The sequence below is a fragment of the Ceratotherium simum genome, chromosome 31 (genome assembly GCF_057802395.1).
Source record: "Ceratotherium simum simum isolate JZ-2026a chromosome 31, ASM5780239v1, whole genome shotgun sequence".
Lineage (NCBI taxonomy): Eukaryota > Metazoa > Chordata > Mammalia > Perissodactyla > Rhinocerotidae > Ceratotherium > Ceratotherium simum.
Genome location: NC_141930.1, coordinates 6585540 through 6608935, shown reverse-complemented (window position 1 = coordinate 6608935; position 23396 = coordinate 6585540). Strand labels below are relative to the sequence as shown.

The 23396-nt window shown below is 40.2% G+C and overlaps 1 protein-coding gene across 1 annotated transcript; it reads right to left on the bottom strand.

Annotated features, from left to right (window-relative positions):
- Positions 1–15825: 15825 nt before the first annotated feature.
- On the bottom strand, positions 15826–22996 carry FABP12 (fatty acid binding protein 12). The gene is made up of 4 exons (XM_004427147.3): positions 22924–22996; positions 21176–21348; positions 19739–19840; positions 15826–15900 (listed from the first exon to the last, which is right to left on the bottom strand). The coding sequence occupies exons 1-4, from the start codon at positions 22994–22996 to the stop codon at positions 15826–15828; spliced, it is 423 nt and encodes a 140-aa protein (XP_004427204.1).
- Positions 22997–23396: the final 400 nt, after the last annotated feature.

Sequence of the window (23396 nt, the reverse complement as noted above, 5' to 3'; positions counted from 1 at the left end):
ATAGGTGTGACGGGCGAGCGTCATAAGGATATGCAAGAATCAGAGAGAATAATAACTGTAGAAGCCTTGACAGGGTGACTCGTGTTTTAGCTGGAGGTTGAAAGTTGAAGAGTCCATCAAACAGTCATGGAAAGGATGTTGCAAGCACAGCCATTTCTTCGTGCCATGTGATCCAGGATGGAAGGCAAAGCTGGAAATGTACAAAGGGGCTACGTGACCAATAGCTTTTGATCCTTTGCAGAGGAGTCTGGATTTGGTATGGGTGAGTTATTGAGAAGATTTTTAAGCTATGAAGATTTAAAGATGTTTAAGGCATAAAGAAACACAATTTACCTTTTATAAAAATCATTCTAGCAGAAACTGTAGCTGGAATCAAACAACTGGGGAAAGGGAGGAAGGCAAGCCAGGAGACCTCAAAGGTAAGACGGCCAGTGAGGAGCTGTTGAAACAGATCAGGAGGGAGGGGATGAGCGTCCGTCTAACTCTGTGTTTTTTAACTGGGATTCTCCCAGCCTAATCCTGAGCAAGACACACCAGGAGTCCCAGTGTGTGCCTGAGAGCCACCCACTCTGCCCCCGCCCCCCGTCACTGGTGTGGCCCAGATGCAGGTTGATGCGGCCTTTGGAAGACCTTTGGAACTGACCCTGGATAGGCAACTGCTGAACCTCTCAAACGTGTCGCAGTCTTTGCCCTTCTGCTCCCTTTTTGCTAAATCCTGAATGGAGACGTGTTTCTTAAGGTGAGCTACACCAGCCACCTGTTTCAGGGGCTTGTTAAAAATGCCTATTTCTACACCCCTCCCAGCAATCAGAACCCCTTAGCGTTGGACATCAAATCTGCACTTTTTACAATCTCCCCAAGGGAGACTGACTTTGAGAACCCCTGCAAGAGACCACTAGACAAGTGGTTCTTAAACTTCACTAATCATCTAACCAGCTTGGGGAACTTTTGAAAAATAGCCTTTGAGGCCCCATCCCTCTGGAGATCTCAAGGCCTAGGGTCGAGTGGGGAGTCCTGACATGGCAAGAGCCCCCCAAGGGTTGGAGGCTAATCAGCTTTAGGAACCATTGCCTGATATCGCCTTCCTGGTAAACTACCCTTCTGCTGCTTGAAGAAATGAAATAGTCACAAACCTTTCCCGGTGTAATTACAAAGGGATGGCTGAGTTGTCAATTTATTGAATGGAATTACCGCAGAAGGATTTTGAAGAACATAGAGGCTAAGATGAAAGAGGAAGTTCTTTCTTGCAACTTACTGCTGTTGAGAGATGGCCTTGAGAAGGGGTGGCTACAGATGACCACAGCACTTCTTAACCTGTGCACCACAAGGTGCGCGTTATGCAGAAAACCACCTGACACGGGACAAAGAATTCCCTTTCATCTAATCACTTGCATCAGAGCCCTTTTCCAGCTCCTCTCATTTGCTTCAGAATCCAGAGGAACTCCCTTAACCATGTAATACCTGTGCTTCCAGTTCAGAAAGTAAGGATCATCGTTTTGCCTCTTGCTCATCTGCCAGAGAGAGTGAGGTTTATAGGGCATGACAAGGATCTAATCCAATAATGAACCTGTTTGGGGTGGGAGAAGAATTGGGATGGGGTAAGAACTTTGGATAAAGTAAATAATAATTAATCATTATGAATAAAAAAACAACAATGGAAAAATGGCTTCTTGGGTCTTGTGTACTTATCAGAATTCAAATCTAATGACTGCAGTGTAGATAGTTTATGTGAGTTATATGAGATTAAGGAGTTGAAGGGGAAAGAAAGTTCTACAGACACAGAACATTATGCTGTTAGTTGTCACTTAAAGTGGATCTGGCTCCACTATGTATTTTTTCCTGGTTTAATGAATTCCCCAGGGGATTGCCTATTCAAGATCTTTGCTCCATAAGAAACTCTGTTGAATACACTGAAGGGAAATTTTACTGGTTTCTAAATGATGAAAAGATGCTCTTGGAAAATTTTTCAAGGGAGTAACGGTAACAGCTCAAAATTTTTGCTTTAATTAACTGTGGTTGAACAAATAGGCAGGCTTCCAGCACGAGACCTTTTAAGAACTTGCAAGTACAAAAGAGGGTGAGCTTCTGCCTGAGGTAGAATGTGAGCCTTCTCATAATTCCTATTATTTAAATGTTCATAAAGAGAATGGCCCAAGGACACATGTGAACTATCCTATCTACCTTCTGGGAGACCAAGAAGAGAATTTATTTTTAAGCATAGACCTGCCAATAATAGGGCTGCTCACCCATTTGGCCTGGAAATTCCAGAAAAGTCTTCAAAAGAAAAATCCCACTGCAATCTAGAAGTATTTAGTCCATAACTATTAGGGAAGGACCAAAGCATCCTCAGAGTCAAGAAAGATTTGCTGAGAAAGTGTCGCTTGAACTAAGTGTTACAGGATATTACAAGCGTGCCAGAGGGGGGAGGAGGGTAACGACATTCTAGGGCATCCTTAAACGTGAAGAGGCATATACGTGTGGTGGTTAGGGAAAAAAGCACGTGTTTTAGTGCCAAAAGTGTGTGGGAGGGTGAAGACGAGCATGTAAGGTGTCGGGTCCGGGGCTCTGAGGGTCGATCTGGAGCTGTGGGTCATGCGAAGGCATTTGTCAGCAACAGGACAGCCATCAAGTCTTTCCAGTAGGGGAGTTAGTTGTGAAATCAGATTCAAGTTTTAACAAGATAATTCTAGTTGCAGAGTGGCTTAGTTGAAGGAGCGACCGGCACCTGTGACTAGGAGACCAATTAGAAGGCTAATGTAATTAATGCTAATGAAAGAAAAATGAAGAAAGGGTGACTTAGGATGGGGATAAAGGGGAGCTAGAAGTTAAAGCAACTTGATTAGGACACATGGAGAGGTTTTCTGGATCTGTGGTCCTGTGGTTTTTCCTACTCCATTCTCTTTACTACTGATCATCATTTGCTGTCATTTGCTTTTTTCCAAAATATGTATCCTCTTATCTCCTGCTCCCACCTGGCCAGTAGCAGTCTCCCTTCTCTGAAATACCATTTCAGCAATCACCTCCCGACGTGCATCGTTCGAAACCTGTTTGATAGGGTTCCCTCCCTGCTTTGAATCTAGCTTTAAATGTAGCTGCCTGTCACTCTGCTTAGTACAAGTACGTTAAGTGGAACCAAATATACATTCTCCCCATCCACCACCGCCGCCATGACTTGGGCCCTAATGAGATAAATTGTGAAGTGCAGAAACTTCAAAAAGACATTTTACTGCTCCAAAAGAACCTGATCCCAAACAAGATACACCAGCAGGTCTATATTTAATTCCTCAGGCCCCTACTATGGCCTTTACTAAACTTTCCCAGACTGTTGTACTTCCCAAGAAGACACACGAGTCCGCAAAGCTCTTCAGCCTACAGAGGAAGAGAAAAAAGAGGGAGCAAAAGGAAACAAACCTTTATGATTCCTTTCAACCCTCTCACTAATTGTTCCATGTCTGAGCCTTGGCGGGGGGGACAGTCAGGGTATTGCTTTTTGGTGGCCTCACTCTCTGATCAATGTCAGGGACCAAAAGATGATAGGAATGAGGATTTTCGTCTTTTCAAGAGCGGGGCTGAAGATCCTACTTCCCTGTAATTTCTACTTATAGCAGAAGTTGGCTTACTTATAGTAGGTACACAATAGTAGTTAAATAAAGTGTGTTGAATTGAATCCTTGTTATAATTTTTTAAAAATTTGTGTTGGTCTTTATAGTTTTAGAGAATTTCCACACAATCTCCTGTTCTTTTTATAATATTATGTTTCAATATAATATTATGTTTCATAATAATAATATTACATATTATTACATATATTACATAATAATAATAAATAAACATAATATTATGTTTCAATATAATAAAGTGGAAGTCTTACTGGCCCCATTATGTAATCATCTAAAATGTGGGTTAAAATACTTATGTAAGCATCGATAGGCAGTAGGTGGCAAACCAGGACTCAAGCCCAGGGTTTTTGATTCAGTATTCTGCTCTCTCCAATATTCCTAGGTCTTCCATGAGACCCTCATCATTAGCGTTGTATCTGAAGGAGCCTGGATTTAGATACGTGCAGGTATTTTCAAATTCCTGGGCAGTGATGGCAGGCCTCCATTTCCTGGCTATGAAGGAATTTTTGAAAACTAGGAAAATGGGTAAAGAATACCAGTGATAAGATAAACCAAATATTTGCCCATCTACCCAGAACTGACGAAAATTTATCAGGATTAGTCTTAAGATAAGAATATGGCACAGAATGATCCCCAATGACCTATTACATCAAAGCACCACCTCCCAAATGATGTTCCCACATTTGGAGACCATCTGAGGGTCTTGTAAAAGTGGAAATGTCAAGCCCCACTCCCACCTACTGAGTCAGGCTCCCTAGGGTTTGACATGTTTAAAAATATCTTTAGGTGATTCTTTTTTTTTGTGTGTGTGAGGAAGATCACCCCTGCACTAACATCTGCCAATCCTCCTCTTTTTTCACTGAGGAAAACTAGCCCTGGGCTAACATCTGTGCCCATTTTCCTCCACTTTATATGGGATGCCGCCACAGCATGGCTTGCCAAGTGGTGCATCGGTTCGTGCCCGGGATCTGAACTGGCGAACCGGCGAATCCCGGGCCGCCGCAGCAGAGCGCGTGCACTTAACCGCTTACACCACAGGACCGGCCCCTCTTCAGGTGGTTCTTAAGCAGTCAAGTTTGAAAAAACGTCACTGGACTAAGGACTTAGTCACCTCATTTAACCTCTCCAGACATTTTGGCCTCAGTTGTTCTATCTGCAAAATGGGATAATAAGACCTTACCTCCCTAGAGCTAGGAGGCTACATCTAATTATCTCTTCCTGTCCACTATGGTTGAAAAACTTGACATTCAATTATTTCTTTTTCTCATCAATCGTTACTGATGATCCATTCCTACTTCCTTGTGTTTATACCACAGCCTTCTTCCAAGTTCCCTTCTCCAATCCCTTCTCTCATTTACGATTCAACCCCTCTGTGAAACTGTTCCCAACTGTTCCCACCCAGAATTTACCCCCGTCTCTTCTCTGAACTCAAAATATTTGAGGTCCCAGCACTGATTTGGCCCAAGGCAGCCATGGCTTTGTGGTGACTACTTTTCTTAAGCCTATTTTATGACTCCCACTTTGAGGGCAGGGACTGTCCTTGTTTATGACAATGATGTTGATCAAAGCTATGTAAACTATCATTTCAAAACAGTTTTATAATCACCTTAATATGCATATTCAATCATCGTGAAATAGATCCTCCAAAAAGCCTGCTATTCAAAAGACTTCAAACTTAGTCTCTAGTAGATTTGAACTCATTTGGCTTCATTAGCTAAATACAGTTAACTGTCCAGTGTCTAGATTTCTAGACTCTTCGAATCAGAAAGAGTATGAAGTATTTCCTAAAAACAAGGAAATTTTAATTAAATTACAAAAAAAAAAATGCTAAGTTGAAAAAAACAGTCTGTGGCTTACGAGGGAAATACACATGCTTGAAAGATAATGTGGAGCATGAAAAAACAGATGTAGTCATCAAGTCAGCCCTTCCCAAGGTGCCCCAAAACGGACGGGAAAGCAGTAAGTTGTATTTTTGACATTGAACCTCCCCCCAAAACGACACCTCTATTTAAATCAGGATTATCTGCTAAATTATATCTGAAGCCGCTAGTCAAGAGTCCTTTTAATGTAGGATTGCAATAAACAACTAGACCCTACTCTTCAAGTTGGTACAAGACAATCTTAAATATTATCTAATTGTCAGTTTTCAGGCATCTCTCTTTTTTTTTAATTATCTGTTATTCTCTTATTTTAAACTTACACTTTGGAACTTTGTGGCATTCACATTTGAAGTTGGAAGGAGAAAACTCATCTGCTGAATAGGCGATTGCATAGGAAAATTCACTGGAGATTAGGGATGCCAAGGGGGCACCCAGATTTGAGGACCAGCCTTTTCAGAAGGATTCCTGATATTTCTCCAGCGGTTCTCTACGCATTGCTTTACTCCGCATTTAAGGTAAACACGTGTGGCAGGCAGACAGGAATTGCATAAATCTTCCTAAAAGATCATTGCTTTTCAGCGGTCCACCATTAACTTAACTTTCCCCTTTTCTATAATTGCTTGAATGGCTGAATATTAATGAAATTTGCAACTGCAAATAATTATTTGATCCCATAATAGGTTTCCTTGGCCATCTGCCTGATATTGTTTGAGTGTTCTGGAGTGCGCAAGAAAGGGTGGGGACTAGGGGACAAAGAGGGAGCTAAGGAAGCAAATGACATGAGAAACATTCCATTGGCCACCATTTTGCAAATGAATAGAAAACAATCAAAAGTTTATGTCTGGCAGCGTTCTTCTAGGGAGTTTACTAGAATTCACTGTCTTAAACAAGTATTGGAACACAAAGGTTAGTGATAAATGAATGCATCAAACAATAGCGAATATATTGAAAGTGAATGGATCAACGCAGGGCAGCATGATGACCTTCATGGGCCCTCGCCTTTTTGCCACCATAGGTCCCTCCCACCATAATAATATCAATATTAAAAATTATTTTTATGGGGGCTGGCCTGGTGGTGTAGCGGTTGAATTCCTGCGCTCTGCTCAGGGGCCCGGGGTTCACAGGCTCAGATCCTGGGCACAGACATACGTACCACTCGTCAGGCCATGCTGTGGTGGCGTCCCACATAAAGTAGAGGAAGATGGGCACGGATGTTAGCTCAGGGCTAATCTTTCTCAACCAAAAAAAGAGAGGAAGATTGGCAATGGATGTTAGCTTAGGGCGAATCTTCCTCACCAAAAGAAAAAAAAAGACATTTTTCTTCATTCATATATTTTCTCTTTTATGTCTAATAATTAAGATCAGTATATATAAGATTTTATGGAATTTGTGAAAAACTGAAAATGTATCTAAATATAAGAAATTAATGATAAAAACAGGCCAGTCACCACTATACTCATATTAGAATAGCTACATTAAAAAGACTGACCATGCCAAGTGTTGACAACGATGTGAAGAAACGAACTTTCATACACTGCTGGTGGGAGTGTTGAATAGTATATCCACTTTGGAAAATAGTTTGACAGTTTTTTTAAAAGTTGAGCATGCATTTACCATATGATCCAGCCATTCCACACCTGGATATTTACTCAAGGGAAATGAAAGTATCCACGAAAAGTCTGTGGCCAAATGTTCATAGCAGCTTTATTTGTAATAGCCAAAAACTCAAAAGAACCCCAGAGTACATCAATAAATGAGTGAATAAATAAATTGTGGTATATTCATACAATGTAATACTACGCAGTAATAAAAAGGAATGAATATGATACACACAATTATGATAAGTGAAAGATGCCAGAAGAAAAAGAGTAAATAATGGATGATTCCACTTACATAAAACTCTAGATAATAAAAACTAATCTCTAGTGACAGAAAGCACATCAATTGTTGCCTTCAGATGGTAGGGTGGGGAGAGGAAAGGATGGACTGGGGTGGAATTTCTAAGGGGAATTAGAAAACTTTGGGGAGTAATGGATGTGTTCATTATCCTGATTGTGGTGATGGTTTCACCAGTGTATGCATAAGTCAAAACATATCAAATTGTATAACTTAATATGTGCAGTTATTCTATGTCAATTATATCTCAATAAAGCTATTATTAAAAAGAAAACAGACTAGTCAGTTTAAAATGTGAACCAGGAAAAATACTGGACAATAAACATTTGGAAAAAACAAGAGACAGAGAAATGGAAAATCTAACATTAAATGTATCAAAGTCTATCAGAGAAATCCTTCTGTAATAAACAGTAGACATAGTAGGTGGAAGTTAAGCAGTATATGTAGAATCTTTCAAGAAGTGTTCAAAGGAAGGTTTGCTTGTACAGTTAGGTAGAGAGAAGTGGTGGGAGGAAGAGGCAAGGAAGCCAATACCCCAACAATCTTATAAGCCCCTTCTAGTAAAGAACATAAATCTAAAAGATCAGGAGGTTGAAAAGATAGGAAGGTTGAAAAAAAGACATATATTAAAAGAAAATTGATCGCATACCAAGGCTACCTTAGGGAAAAACACGACATTGCTTAAGTGACCCTTTACACTGTACACAGCACCACCTTGAGGAAAACAGTAGGAAATACTATTTTGTGTGTAATAAAGCCCAATTCTTGTGTTGATTATTCATTCAGCATTTACTTAGCACTTCTGGGTGTACTCAGCACTTTCTAGATACTTGGGAGACAACAATGAGCCAAAACTAACAATGACAACAAAAATCCTTGCCCTTTTAGAGTTTATTTATCAAGTAAAGCAGCTTTGTTTCTAAATAATTTATGGTTATTGTAAATTCACTTTACAAACTTTTAGAAAACACGAGAATTTAGAAGAAGCCTTACATTGAAAATAAACACAAAAACCATTGTGAATTTTTCTTTTTAAATGGTTTTTCATGAGAGATTTGCATAAATCAGAGTTTTTTTGTACCACTCCATAGTCAGTTCCAAGATTCTTAAAAAAAACAAAACAAAACAGTACAGTGGATGTGGAAGTGTCCTGCTTTCTCCCTTTTTCAGGACTGAGGCACACATCCCGCCCCCACAGCTGCTAAGAGTGTAGGTCTCTGAGGCTCACAGCTGTGACCGCATCCTGGAATGAAGGTACCCCTACATCAAACAGTCATTGGGTTGCAGCTGCCCCTCCCTCCTGGGATGTATTTAAACTTGGACGAGGGAGCTCTCTTTAGCCAAAAGCAGTTTCCAGTCTTCGTTTCTGTCTGTGCTTCAGCCTGGATAGATTCTATTGCTATGTCTTCAAGTTCAGTAATCTTTCTTTCTGCAGTTTCTACTCTATTCTTAATTCTATCCAGCAAATATTCATTTCAGATATTGTACTTTTCATTTCTAGAAGTTTTATCTTCCATTTATCTCCTCATTATGCTCAGATTTTTACTAAATCCTTGAGCATGTCAGCATATTTATATTTTGTAAAGTGATCTTAAAGTCTGTGTCTGCTAATTCCATCATCTCTCATTTCAGGGTCTGCTTCTGTTGAAAGATTTATTTTCCTGATTATAGATCCCATTTTCCATTCCTTTTTCTTGTCGTGTTTAATAATTTTTGATTGGGTGAATACACATTGTGAATGTAATGTTGTTGAGTGCCTGAATTTTGTTTTTCTTTAAAGAGTATTGGTCTTTGTTCTTACAGGAATTTAAGTTACTGACAGATCATCTTAATCCTTCCAAGGCTTGTTTTTAAGATTTGTTAAGGTGGATCTAGCCTCATCTTTACTCTCAGGATAGTTTAGCCCTAGTACCAAAACTGGACCCTTCTGGGATCTCTTCTGAATGCCCTAGTTGGGTACCGAGGATCTCCACTCAGGCTGGCCAGAACTTAAACAACTCCCTTCCCGGTATGAGCTCTTCAATGTTCAGCCCTCTGGTCATTCTTTCCCTGGCCTATGAAGTTTTACTCTACGTATGGGCAGCTAAGGATTTTACCAAGGATAAAGGAGACCCTTAATACAGGTTTCTAGAGCTCCTTTTTTCTATGGATCCTTCCTCTCTAGAAGCCTGCCCCACGTCTTCCAGCTGCTTCAAACCCCCTACCTTCCAATCTCTGTCTCCTCAACTCAGTGAGGCCATTGTGCTCTTCTTATGATCCCTCTCCCTGCATGCCCACTGGGGAAGTGTCCCCAGGCCAAAAACTGGGGCAATGGTAGGGGGTCACCTCAAGTGTTTCTATTCTCTAAGGTGTCATGGTCCTGTATTTCCTGTTCTCCAATATCTGAAAATAGCTGCTTCATGTATTTTGTCCAGTATTCTAGCCATTTAGGGTGTGAGGGTAAGTCTAATTCTTGTCACTACATCATGGCTAGAAGCAAAGTCCCCAAATTCCTTTTTATCTCATCTTTACATGCAGTATAGTCTGATTACAAGCTCATTTCAATAATGCATACCCTCCATTTTCATAACATTGTTCTTTAGGAAAATGTATTTGAGCTCCTAATGTGGGAGAGGGTATAGCTTTACCCCTTTGCTAGTTCTTAAGTAGTGGGAATGGAGGTAGATGCTGGAAATAGAGAATTGGGAAGAGATGTTGATTCCCATCAGTACCACAACATGTTAACTCTCTATACTCTTATATTTGTATAGGAAACGATAACTCTCTAGGAAACAAACAAAAGAGAAAAAAAATGAAGGGGAGTATTGCAAGGGAAGAAAGGAGCTAAAATCTAGATTCAAAATCATGCTGACTTGAGGTGCTCTACATCAGCCAAGTGTTTGCAAGTTGAGGGCCTACCAGGACTTTACTATTTTGAAACAGATTCTCCTCAAGGGAACTAGCAAAATAAAGATTGCCAAACACAAGATGTTACATCTTGCATGCAAGAGCTCCTATGTTCCACATTTGACAAGCTTGTGCTTGGTACTCAAGGGTCGCCACAAACACCACCACCAAAAACCAAACAGCAAGTCCCAATTTTTGATAATAGGTGTGGAAATAACATTTATAGAATTCGTGAGATCAAATTCTTCTCCCATCCCTTCTCTAGTCTTCAATATCATTTAAAGTAAAAAGTAACACATAAATAGAAATACCCCTGGCTTTAGCCCTAATCCCAGGAGCAATGCTGAAAGCCTTAGTTTTCTTTCAAAGCCTTTTATCCAACTACAGTGTTACTTAGTGATTGATGGAGAGCAAAGCCTTCATAATGAGGTAATCTTGGATCCTGGATGGGCCATTCGCATCTTCATAACCTTGGGGGAAATCATTCAACTTCTGTAAGGCAGAAGTGTAAATGACTTCGTACATTGCTCGACACCTAGCCATTCTACAACAGTCAGAACAAGTAGAAACCACACAGCAGAGAGATTTTAATATCAGGAATTGTTGAAGCTGGTATTAGAGAACTAAAAAAGCTAAACGGAGGTAACACAGAGATAGTGAACAGCAGGACTCAGCTACTACCCCTATGGCTGCAGGGGCAAAGGGAAAGGAATGGGCTTTTAGAATTTAAAAGCTTGGAGGAGGCGTCCCGTGAAGCTGGGACTAGACTTCTGAGGAAAGGGCATGCTGCTGAGCTGGTGCTGGTGCCCCTCTGAGTACACGAAGAGACTGGGGCAATGACTGGGCTCACTCACGTGTTTCCCTTCTCTCTGGATCCCTGTTCTTTTTCCCTGAAGTCCTGTGTCCTGAAAACCATTGTTTCAGATAACTTGTTCCTTTTTCTGTTGATTCAGGTGGCAGGTAAATTTGACCCCTGCTACTCCATCTTGGCCAGAAAGGGAATTCTCTAATGTTTTCTAAATAAATAAATTAGCCACTCTTTGGGATCAGCTTAGTTGGTTCTGGCTTGCTCTGTTTAGTTTTGCAGTGAATTTATAAAATCAGACAACCATTCTGGCATAGTTTAGATGTAATGTCACTTAATGACATGCATCTTTCTAATATCTAAGACCAAATAGTTTTAAATCACTCATCAATCCATCGGTAAATTCTGTTAACTCTAACTTAGAAATCTATCCCAAATCCTATGACTTCTTGCCATCCACATTGCAAGTCACCATGATCATGTGCCTGAAATATTGTTAGAGCTTCCTAATTGATCTGCTTATATGCCTGGCTCATTCCCTAACTCTTTCATATCTTTACTCAGCTGTCATGTTGTTTGTTCCTATCAGCATGACCCCAACCATATTTCTTCAGTCTGCCAGCAGCAGGAGTTTCCAGGAGCTGCAGTTGATTTCAGGCCATCGTTTAGCAAGCTTCTCAGAACCAGCCTCATGGCACCGCATCAGAGACAAGAGCACTAGCCATCTGGAGACTCCTCAGAGGTCTGGGTCCCAACCCCACGAGGTTTCTCATAAAAGTGGCTGCCAGCAGACAGGAAGTGAATTAAAGGTGTCCTCTAGAACCTTCCTTGAACATGGGAAAGGCCAATGAAATCATTCATGGGGTTCTGGGACCTCCCGCACAGACAGGAGGGTTCTGCATTGATGTGTTTTACACATTATCGCTCTGCATGCAATTTATTTGGCAATAGCTTCCATTGATTGAAAAAAAATGTTTGAAAATTGCTGGTAAACAAAGTTAAGTCAGTAATTTTTGCAGGGTATGCAAAGAAGTGCTCATATCATGAAACAAGGAAGATACAATTCTTTGCCATAAGACTTAAATGAGTCTTTCTGGCAGCAAGAGTTGTATTTACATCTGGTGCTGGACTAAATTCAGTATATTTGTTTGATTAAATGTCGTATCTCATCAACAATGCTGGTTAAAGTTGGTCTATAATGGGGACTTCAGTTTTCTTCTGATTCTGTCCGGTGGACTCCATATGGTCTACAGTAATTGCTAAGAGCAAATCCACACAACACGCCAGTGGTCACTCAGAACCGGGATGACCACAGGCAAGACCTTGTCACCATCCTCTTCAAGAGTACCTCGGTTCCCTAGTCTCTTAAATGGGAAACTCTAATTGAAGATCCTCAGATCCCTGCCGAGCGTTAAAATTATATTTCTATGACATCTCCACACTGTGTCAATATGAAAATTTCCCAAATTATAACATGTAACTGTGTTCTCAACTTATTCCCAACATAATTCTCGTCTATAAGTAGTAAGCTAAAACTCACTGGACCTTCTCTTTCTCTTAGTCCAATTCCTATGGTGTCAGATTCTTAGCTTTTATTCCTTTTGTTTAGTGCATTGAGCAAGAATTTCCTGACAAATCTGTCTTATACAGAATTAGTCATGGTTTGGCTGTTTTCTGCTTCTTAAATGTTCTACTCCAAAAGGTAATCTCTAATCAGTTCTGGGTATGAGGGTTTAGGTAGGGCTGGTCTCTCAGGTTATGGTTTTATTTGTGCATTTATTTATCATACTTATTATCACATAGAAAGACTCTAACAGAAACTCTCACAATATTTATCTTGATTTCTGGAGAGACATTCTGGCACCATGGTTAAAGAACATAGACCTGGAGTCACAGAAACCTAGTTTTGAATTCTGGCCCTGGTATTGATCAGCTGAGGATCTTTAGGCAAAATATTTAACCTCTGTGTCTTATTTTATACCTTTGTAAATACGTCACAGAAGGGAAGATGAGGTAGGCATAGAAAGTGCTATACACAGTGTCTAGCTCTTAATAACTACTCAAAAACCAGTCTTTTATCATTGTTATAATTTTATTTTTCATCTTAGATTATTGTCAACTGAATTATTCAAATGGAACATTGTTTCCCCACACTTATTCACTAGATAGAAAATACTCAACATCGTTAACTTCACTGTTTAAGTAAAATCAAAATATCCTCTCTTTCTGTAACCCAGGGTTTTCTGATTTCTTTTTCTTTTTTTTTTTTTTTTTATCTGCGGGGAAAGAGTCACCCTGAGCTAACATCTGTTGCCAATCTTCCTCTTTTTTTTTTCCTTCTCCAAAGCCCCAGTGCATGGTTGTAGTAGTTGTAAGTTGTTCTAGTTCTATGTGAGCCGCCCCCACAGCATAGCAACTGACAGATGGATGGTGTGGTTCTGTGACCCGGAGGGGAACCCCAGCCACCCAAGCGGAGCATGCCGAACTTTAACCACTAGGCCATCAGGGCTGGCTCTCTGATTTCTATTCTAGTAATATTTTGGCCGAATCTGAATCAACGAATGTGATTTTTTAAAAACCCAAACTTTTCCCAGCTTAGGAAGAACAAGTTATGCCTCTCTAGGAGTAACTCTCCATTCCCTAAATATCCTGAATAACGATTATTGAACTGAATTGGTGCAAACTGTACTGAGGCTGCAACAGAGAAGGACGGACACTCCAGGACAGGCGTCCGAAAACAGCACACACGAGCCCAATCGGGCGCCTCCCGCCCCAACCGCGGTCCCCTCGTTGCTCCGTCTACACCCTTAGTGCCGGTTTTCTTCCCTCCAGGGCAAGGCAATTATTCACCCAGAAAGTGGTACCAGATCTTCCTCTCTAGGTGGAAACATTTGTTTTGCAACCTGTTATTTACAAATTCCCTGAGATAGCATGCCCAAGTGATACTTTCCCAGTAGGTCCCTTCTCTTCTGAGTCAGTCAGGGGCAGTGAGCACTCAGCTCTCCTCCATCCCCAGTTCTCATGCTGTGCCTGGTGCGTGGCGAGTGTGCAGTGAATCCTGAACCACAGTATCTCTTCAGAGCAGCGGTGAGTCTGGTTCGGTTTGTTTTGAGATGGATTGCCCGACCATACCTGAGGGACGCTCCACTTCCGTCAGTCACAGTGAGTGACTTTCTATTTTAATGATTGTCAGTCAGGTAAAGGCGGTGGGAAGAAGGTAGGCGTGCTGCTTACTTCTGAAAACTTTAGCTGCTGTTGTATTTTTCTGAGTTTTTTTGGGGGGGCGGGGGGGGTAGCCAAAAGTCTCTAGAGTTCATCAGATTGTTTACAAAATCATATTAACATCGTTACCCAAATGTCATGGCTGCACTTGCTCATGTAGAACTCCAGTCCCTTGCAAAGTTCACCCCTGCTCCCCGCCCCAGGGGTTCCTGGGGGTCATCAGGGGTATCCTGCCTGTATTCTGCTGGTGTCTGATAACTATCCCTTCACCACAAGGCTTCCTGCACTGACTCTGCTGCCTACAAGAGTGTCTTCCTTCCACAGAAGACAGGAAACCCTAACATCGAAACCAGGAGCCCTGTTTGTGAAGCTCCCGGAGACACTGCCCCTTGAGATGTCAGAGCAGTGCTGGGGTCCATCCTGACAGGGAGGATGCTTCTGTCTCGCCTCCGTGCTGCAGGCTATTACCTGGGCCCTGCCGCAGAGTTGCACATGCCCCTTCCAACTCTGCCTGCAATCCCCTCTCTGTGCAGTCCAAGCAGCTCAGAAGGATGTTTCTCTATGCCTTTGGTTGTCTTCTTCATCATTTCAGTACACCAAAAAAATAAACAAGCACTTCTCTCACTTTGACTAGAGCATCAAGACCCCCTATGTGTCAATTCAGGCAAATGACAGGCCACGTGTTCAAATGGCCAAACTCCACATCCACACCTGGACTAAGCTGTGGCCTCCTGCCACACATTTTAAGACACACGGAAGCTTGTTTATTCATTAGTTAGATGTAGTGTTACAGTTGACTCATAACTGTACACTGTGAACCTGTTTCTACCTAAATTCCCTTTGTTACGGTTGTGAGGTGAATAATTAGGAAGCGTGAATTCTAGTTCCAATTCCTCCTGAAACCATTGGGGTGATATTGAAGTGCAGTTAACCAATTTGGGCCTGTTTCTCCATCTAAGAGATGCAGTGATCAGTCCACACGGTTTCTGAAATCCATTTCTGGCCTAAAGTGCCTAAGGTTCGGTGCTAATAAAACAGAATATTCTCCTCTGTATTGGCTTTCAGTGATGGTGGTAGTGGTTATGGTGTTCTCTGTAAAAATAGTTTGGTATTATATTAGACTGGTTCCAGATCTGTTTATTACCCTTTCACATAAGTTGAGGTGTAACTTTTGAGGCACACTATGTCCTAACTAGTTTATTAAAAAATTAACATTATTTTCCCAATATAGCGCAGATCGTGTTGAATATAAAGGATTGACATATGCTTAACAAGAAGAAAAACAACACGAAGTGCCACTCTGAATGTATTACAGCAGCCCCGCGTTGAAAAGGATACATCGTCCTGGCTTCTCATGGCTGCCAATGCCAAGGTCCTACGTGACACAGGCATGTTCAACAGGGCAGCCAAATTGTTGACGCTTGTGCAAAGGCTCTCTTGTGTCAGCAGTTGTAGTATTTTACTTCAGAGTCATATCTAAACCACCTCAGCAGTTTGGATCACAGTTTGGGAGTGCTTAAGAGTTGGAGACCGAGTTTGTCTGTACTCTCTCATACGTCCGAGTGCTGATAACACTGTTCATGGCGCTTTCCTAGAAGGCAGACAAAAGATAAGATATTTCAGTATTGTTGGTGAAATTGACGTTTAGAAAAACGCAAAATAAGTACTAGCCATACATACATTCCTTAAAAATCTTGGAAAGAGATCTGTACAGACAATTACAGATAGCAACTATTTGTTGGCTGATTTTGCCATATATATATTTATATATATATATATACACACACACACATATGGCAAATCATATATTATATATGGTGTGTATATATATACGGTGTATATGATGTGTGTGTATATAAATTTGTGTGTGTATATATATATACAAAAAAACAAAGTGTATTTGTAGGAATTTAAAGTCTTTATTAAAACACTTTAAATGCCTACATTGAAGCATTTTTGCTATTTTACATACTCTACACTTTTCAAATGCTAATAGTAACTTACATCGATGTAGTATTTTATGGTTTCAGAGCACGGGTATATACATGATGGTATTTAATTCTCTCAAAAAAACTGTGAAAACACTTTCTACATTTTGAAGGCAGGGAACTTGAATCTTGGAGAGGATAAATGACTTGTCCAAAGTGATATAAGTACTGAGTGGCTGAGATGGAAAACCACATCTCTGGATTCTAAATCTAATTTTCTTCCTAATGAAGTGTAAATGTATCTGCTTAGTGGTTGATGTCATTATAAACAGCAGTAAAATAAATAATGTTAGTCCTCCACTTCTTACTTTATAAGGAAATGTACTCTTCATTGTTGAAAGAAAAAATAACACATCATTAAGAAATGAGGGCAGAGAGTGACGTCTGCATCACGGCAGAGTGAGTCGTCCCCTTTGTCTCTCCCCTCTGAGTTACAACCCATCAGACATCTAGTGACCAAAAAAGGACTCCCTGCACACAACACCAGAACACCTGAGAGATCCATGTATCTATGCATCTGAAGGTGGGTGGACTGGACCTCCAGGACACAGTGGAACTAGGGAAGCAGCCCCCTGAGTCCCCTAGCAGTGGAGATCCAAGATGCGTATCCTCATACCAGCATGCATGCCAGCGACCACAGGCAAATGTGGCACTTGTGGCTTGGCCTCTCCACCCCCAGGTGGCGGTGGGTGGTACACATGTCCTGAGGTTTCAGGACACAGAGCAGAGCTGGTGACCCATCCCCCTCCTTCTCCCCTAGCAGTGGCCCTGGTCTCTCCAGCAGTGGGGACAGCAACCAAAACTCAGATTTCACCAGCAGGAGCAGGGTGCCCTGATTTGACGTCTCAAAGAGCACACTATTGGGCACCAGCAACCAGAGACTGCAGGGCCAGTAACAACATGTGCAGCTTAGCTTCTACTCCTCCCCCAGCCATGGCAGGTGGCACATGCAACCTGAGGCTTCAGGAACCACAGCAGAACCTGAGACGCAGCCCCCAATGGTGGCACACCAGACACCAGGTCTACCAGCAGCAGGGGATGTGTACAAGAACCTGGGCCCCCGACAGCAACAGTGACATCTATGAACCCAGCACCCCTGGCAGCGGTGCTGCCAGCACTTCCAGGTAACCTGGGAGCAGCAGTGCAGGTGGTACATGGGGAATCAGCACCAAGCCCATGGAGAGCCCATGGAGAGCCCACAGAAAGGAAGTTGGGGAACATGAGTCCCAGTCAACCCTGGAAGCAGCAGAAGTGCTTACAGCCTGGTGACTCCAGTGGTGACACCTGAGACTGCAGTGACATCATAAGCAGCAAGGCACCAACAACCTCAGAGGAACAAGGAGGGCACTGATGATGCCTCTAGCAGAGAGAGTGGAGGGTGGAAAGTGCAGGCTCTCAAATACAACCAGAAGCAGCTCAGAACCAAAGTAACCAAAGCTGTACCCAGATAAGAAAGGTGATTACTACCACAAATGCACTGGCAGAGGATCAATTCATCAAAGACCACGAAGCACTACAGTAACACTGCAGAACAGAAGGGGAATGACAGCTCTCCAGAAACCAAACTTGAAGTCACAGAAGATTACAATGTAACTGACAGAGAATTCAAATAGCTGTCATGAAGAAACTCAATGAGTTACAAGAAAACTCAGAAAGATAGTTCAATGACCTTAGGAATAAAATTAATGAACAGAAGGAAAACTTCACCAAAGAGATTTAAGCTCTAAAAAAAACAACCAAACAGGAATTCTGGATATGAAGAACACAATTAATGAGATAAAAAATAATGTAGAAAGCAAAAAAGCCGAGCAGACCCTATGGAGGAATCAGTGAGCTCAAAGATAGAAACCTAGAAATGATTCAGGCGGAGGCAGAGAGATAACTAAGATTTTTTAAAAAATGAAGAAATCCTTTGAGAAATATCCAACTCAATTAGGAAAAGTAACATAAGGATAATGGGTATCCCAGAAGGCAAAGAGAAGGAGAAAGGAGCAGAGAGCTTGTTCAAAGAAATAATAGCTGAGAACTTCCCAAACCTGGGGAAGGAACTGGACTTACAAGTACATGACGCTAATAGAACTCCTAATTACATCAGTGCAAAAAGACCTTCTCCAAGGCATATAATAGTAAAATTGTCAAAAGTCAATGACAAAGAAAAAATATTAAGGGCATCAAGAGAGAATAAAATAACCTGCAAAGGAACCCCCACCAGCCTTTCAGTGGGTTTCTCAGCAGAAACCTTACAGGCCAGGAGAGAATGGAGTGAAATATTCAAAATACTGAAAGACAAAAACTTTCAGCCAAGAATACTCTATCCAGTGAAACTGCCCTTCAGATATGATGGAGAAATGAAAGCTTCCTCAGACCAACGAAAGCTGAGGGAGCTCATTGCCACTAGACCTGCCTTACAAGAAATCATGAAGGATGTCCTCCTACTTGAGAAAGGCAAAAGTTTTCAAAGTTTTGAGCAAGGAGATAAATAGATAGACAAAATCAGAAAATTGCAGCTCTTTATCAGAACAGGTGAGCAAACACTTAATTATAAAGGATACGGGGGCGGGTGGTGAGAAATGAGGATAGATTTTTTTTTTTTACTTCCACACAATTATTGCATATTCCCTTAGAACTTATTTTATATTATGTCCTAAATTATCTTTTTATTAATTTTGGTGGAGGTGGGGGTATGGGGGAAGGGGAAGCGTTGACATATTTCCCACCACTCTGTAGAAGCGAGAGACATGACCTGGGAAGCGATGCTGAGAGGGAGCAGGATAGACTCAAAAAAGTATAGACTTTGGAATTAAGCCAACCTGGATTTTAATACTGGCACCACATTTTTCTAGCTCAATATCCTTAGGTAAGTCAGTGTTTGAATCTCAATTTTCTCACCTGTGAAATGGGCTAATAAATCTTATCTCACAGGATTATTGTGAGGGTTGGGTAAATAATATCTGAAAACATGGGGATGTGGTAGCCATATAAATGTTAGTTTTTATTTGTGTCAACTCATCATTACACCAAATAGACACCATTTAAGCTTTGCATCCCTAGTTTAAGTTTCCTTTTCACACTGTTCTTTGGTGTTGACCTGGAAAACAGTGAGAAATTAATCCTGGTGTGGAGCAGAAGTTTAGCAACAACTCTCAATTCCTGCTGAAATCTTTATTGCAAAAGTACATGCTTGTTTTGGCTTACAGACAAGTCAAAGAACAGGCAAGACAATTTCTTAAATTCTCTTTAGGTTTTTAGTTCCTCAATCCATGCACATTTTATAACATTTATGATGATATGTCTATCTGCCAATGTTTTCCCCCACTCTTGTAAAGCAAGAGGAAAAGAAAAATTACATTCACCTCCATTGTTTTAAAACAAGCTATCTGAGTGATTTTATATCTAGACGTTATAATAGGTGAACAAACTAATGAGAAACAGCTCACTCACCACCACCATTTTCCCATCTACCAACCATCTCGTTATAGTGGTCTCTTTGCCTTCCCAGTCCTGAACCTGAACCAAGGAGTCATTATTTAAGGTTACCATACTCTGAAAAACACACAAAACCAAATTCAGCTCAGATTGTCATGCTTGAACTCTAAAATTTTATCATGTGGCAAATTCTTTTCAGTTGTTTTGCTATTCTCAGATAGTTTTAGAATGGTGTTTACAATTCCATTTATTTTAAGACTTTGTCAACAGTAAATTTGTTGGCTGATTCTTCTGGCAAAAAATAGTTTTATAAGAGTAAAATCATAATATTATTGTGAAGGGTAAGTAAAACATTCTTTTTTATATTTTATTGTATAGGCAAAGTATTATTTTTTTGCATAAAGAATCACAAGTAAGTTTCAACTTTAAAAATACATGTGAAGCTAATTCAAACTCCCACTGTAAGATCTTACTTAAAGGAGAGAAGTCCCATTTCCTCTTTTTACCCCAACAATATAAAAATAATTAAAATGATAATAATAATCACAACAATAGTTACCACTTATGTAGCACTATGGTGTGAGGCACTCTTCAAAGAGATTTTCGTATATTGATTCATGATTTAATCCTCACAACAACCTTATGAGGTTGGGGGGACTTATGGAATGGGGGGACTTACAATAAAGATAAAATATAAATAAAAAGTAAATTATGTATTCCAGTTGCAGCCCATAAGATCGAAGAAACTGTGTGTGTCACTTCCAGGCTGAGGCAATAAAAACCCCAGTGTATCTTTCCCTATCTTGTTGACTGAGGAGACCCCAAGTACCTGATTGTCCAGCTACAAGGTAGTTGAACCTCCTTGGGCCTGGGTCCCTGAGAAATTAAGAGGGGCAGATACTCTATGCCCCCAATTCCCACCCCCTCCCTACACATACATAAATTTCCCCAACTCCACTCCAACACTGAATATGTACTATGAGTTAGAAATAAATCCCCATTGTGTTAAGCTACTGAGAGCTTGTGATTAATATGTTACCATGGCATAATCTCTCCTATACCAGCTAATATAAGTTTTATTCATCATAATTTTATGTGTCAAAATGCTACAAAATTGAAAGGCAGAACTTTTGTTTCTGAGAGACAATCTAGAGAAATAACTCTCAAAATGTGGTCTGCTGATCACCTGCATCAGAATTGTTGCTAAAAATACAATTTTCAGGTGCCCACCCCAGATATCAGAGCCTCCAGGGATGGGACCTAGAAAGAAGCATTTTTCACAAGCATCCCAGAAGATTTGTGTATATATTTAAATTTATGGTCCTCAGACCTAGGTTTTAGCCCAAAGTTTATCTAACACAGATTTTTGATATGTTTGCTATAATTTCTTATTTAGGATGATTTCAAATTAACATTCATGAAATTTATCTGAAAGAGTGTTGAAGGCCTCACCTTGGTTTTATGGCCACCTGGTGTGGTTTCTTCAAACTCTTCTCCCAGTTTGAAGGAGATCTCATTATTCTTAAAGATGCTTTTGGTTTTTATAGTGATCACATCTTCCTTTGTACTGATGGTCACAGTGGGTTTTGCCAGACAGCCAAGTTTCCTGCTGGTTCTTCCTATTCCTGGAAACCAGATAAAAGAACGCAATGGTTAAATCTGTTGTCGGCTCCAAGAACTCACGTTAGCTGTATAATTCTTTCTTAACTAGGAGGCTTGTGAGTTAAACAGATTTAGTGCTACATGAATTCAAATATCTAAAGCTGGTAGTGCCACCATTATATGTTAAAATAGATTGTATTTGCAGAAAAAAATATCAGTCTCTAGTTTTTGTGTAGCAGTTGTCATGTTTCTCTAGTCCAGTAGTTATTAATCTTGTTGGTCCATAGACCTCTTTGAAAATTGGATTAAAACTATGAACCATCTCCCTTTTTAAAAAATATGTTAATTTACATACAAACAACATACTTTGGCATGGATTCTTCCAGATCTTTATCTCTTCATTTGCATTTGTATATGTACACATATATAGGGTTTATTTTCTCTATTATGTTTTTTATTGTAGTTAAATACTTGTAAAATTTATTATTTTTAACATTTTAACGATTTTAATCTATACAATTCAGTGGCATTAAGTACATTCACAATGTTGTGCAACTTTCACCACTATATATATAAGTTTCTAAAAAATATAAATTTTATAATATAACTATTGTTTTCCAACTTGCTTTTTCCCCTTACGTGTATGTCTTGGAGATTTTCCATGTCAATACATATAGATATATATTTTTGTCGTAACCACAGAATATTCCATAATATGTATAGTCCAAAATTTTTTTATCTGCCCCCCTATGGATGGGCATTTAGTTTGTTTCCATTTTTTGCTATTATAAATAATGCTATAGTGAACATCCTTGTGCACACAGCTTTATGCAATACGTAAAGGAGTATTTCCTATAGAAATAGCATTACACATACAGCAATACCTAAGTTAAATTGCTAAGAGAAGATAAATTGGGGAAATACTATAATATGGTTTGTGGAATTCATATTGTGATACATGATGACAAGATATGATTAGATAATGGCCTCCAAAGATGTTCACATCCTTATCTCTGGAACCTGTGAATGTTACTTTATATGCCAAAGGGGACTTTGCAGATGTGGTTAATGTAAGGATCATGAGATGGGGAGATTATTCTGGATTATCTAGGTGGACCTCACATGTAATCACAAGTTTCCTTATAAGAAGAAACTTTTCCTATAAGAAGAGGAAGCTGGATATTAGACTACAGAAAGGAGAAAGCAATGTGATAACGGGAGCAAAGATCAGCCACACACCAAGGAATGCCAGCAGCCATCAGAAGCTGGAAAACAAGATCTATTCTGAAGATCCCTTAAAGATCAAAAGCAAATACTTGCAAAATGATTATTTATTAAAATCATTTGCTGTTTAGTATATGGCATATGCACGTTTTATCTATGTAAATCCATGGTAAATTACATGAGGGCGGGGATTATGTCATTCCCAACCTAGTTTTGCACAGAACTATATCTAGGTGCGGAAGCAATATTTATTGTTTCTATGTGAAAAATTGGAGGGAGGGGTCTAAGAATAATCTAATTTCATACAGAGTAAGTCCTGTGCTGTCAGAGCTCCCATTTTTACTGGATGTGATACACAAGTAAACATGGCTCACCCAGTTCTTTCATATATTCTTCAAAATTTTCACAAGAAATGGATTTCCATGTTCCCTGGAGCTGATCAACCATTCTGTCTAAGTTGATCTTAAAGAAAAATAGCATTATATGGATGAGTTTATTGGTGTTCCCTGAAATAGTATTGGAACCTGTTCTTAGGACAATTCTGGTAGATAGTACAGAACAGTCAGGGAAAAAAATAAGGGACTCTAATCCTTTCATCCTCCCTTAATACCGTCTAAAGAAGAAAAGCCCTCTCAAATGTAAGTCAGGATGAAAATGGAAACATACTACAGTTTTTAGGAGGACTAGATATAATTTTTCCATCTCTAATTTAGGATCAAAACTAGATATTACAAATTACAAATTCTCTCTAGTTCCTTCCATAAGAACTGACACACACACACAGCAAATTATAAGGGGTGGACCTAGGCAGCTATGTTTATGCCATAGGACCCCTGTACTCCAGATC